The 986-nt window shown below is 60.8% G+C and overlaps 1 protein-coding gene across 1 annotated transcript; it reads left to right on the top strand.

The window, feature by feature from the left end:
* Positions 1 to 174: 174 nt before the first annotated feature.
* On the top strand, positions 175 to 723 carry VDBG_07509 (cysteine sulfinic acid decarboxylase; the record flags this gene model as incomplete). Its single annotated transcript, XM_003002004.1, has 1 exon — positions 175 to 723. The coding sequence occupies one exon, from the start codon at positions 175 to 177 to the stop codon at positions 721 to 723; it is 549 nt and encodes a 182-aa protein (XP_003002050.1).
* Between the last annotated feature and the right edge of the window lie 263 nt (positions 724 to 986).

Below are 986 nucleotides of genomic sequence, written 5' to 3'. Positions count from 1 at the left end.
CACGGTCATGGGGTCCTTTGACCCCTTTGTGGAGATTTCAAGGTCTTGCAAGAAGTTCGGCTCTGGCTGCACGTCGACGGCAGCTGGGGCGGGCCCGTCGTCTTCTCGTCGAAGCAAAAGGGCAAGCTCGCCGGCGTCGAACTCGCCGATTCTCTGACCGTCAACCCCCACAAGATGCTCAACGTGCCCGTCACGTGCTCGTTCCTCCTGACCAACGACCTCGCCGTGTTCCACAAGGCCAACACGCTGCCGGCCGGCTACCTGTTCCACAGCGTCGACGAGTCGGACGACGTGTGGGACCTCGCCGACCTGACGCTGCAGTGCGGGCGCCGCGGCGACAGCCTCAAGCTGGCCCTCGCGTGGATCTACTACGGCGCCGCCGGGTTCGCGAAGCAGATCGACCACGCCTTTGACGTCGCTGCCCACCTGGCGCAGATTGTGCAGGCGCACCCCGACTTCGTGCTCGTGTCCTCGGACCCGCCGCCGTGTCTGCAGGTGTGCTTCTACTACGCACCGGGCGGGCATCTTTCCGACGACGCCGAGGCGAACACGCGCACGACAGCCGGCATGGTGGGCAAGCTGATCCGCAGGGGGTTCATGATTGATTACGCGCCAGGCGAGAAGGGCAGCTTCTTCCGCGTCGTGGTTAACTGCCAGACTCTCAAGGGCACGGCAGACGGCCTCGTTAAGGGGCTAGAGGAGATTGGAAAGGAGGGTCAGTAGAGTATCAGTAGAGTAGACGCAGTGCTTGTATAGATATAGACTACTTGACATGACGAACCAGGCGCTCTGTGCATAGTAGACCGTCTCTCGGGTGCACACCTAGATGCTTGATCCTGCCAAAAAGCAAAAAGGCAGCCGCTCACCGGTACCCACCGACGTTCACCGACCCCGCTCCCGGTCTCGTATCAATCAATTCAGCTGATAAGATAAGGCCGCCAAAACTTCTCTGACCGTCCCAAAAAATTCAAGGCAGGAGGACCCTC

Source organism: Verticillium alfalfae, genomic scaffold, assembly GCF_000150825.1.
Source record: "Verticillium alfalfae VaMs.102 supercont1.10 genomic scaffold, whole genome shotgun sequence".
Lineage (NCBI taxonomy): Eukaryota > Fungi > Ascomycota > Sordariomycetes > Glomerellales > Plectosphaerellaceae > Verticillium > Verticillium alfalfae.
Note: the sequence above shows the minus strand (reverse complement) of the source record. Positions and strands in the feature narration are given on the sequence as shown.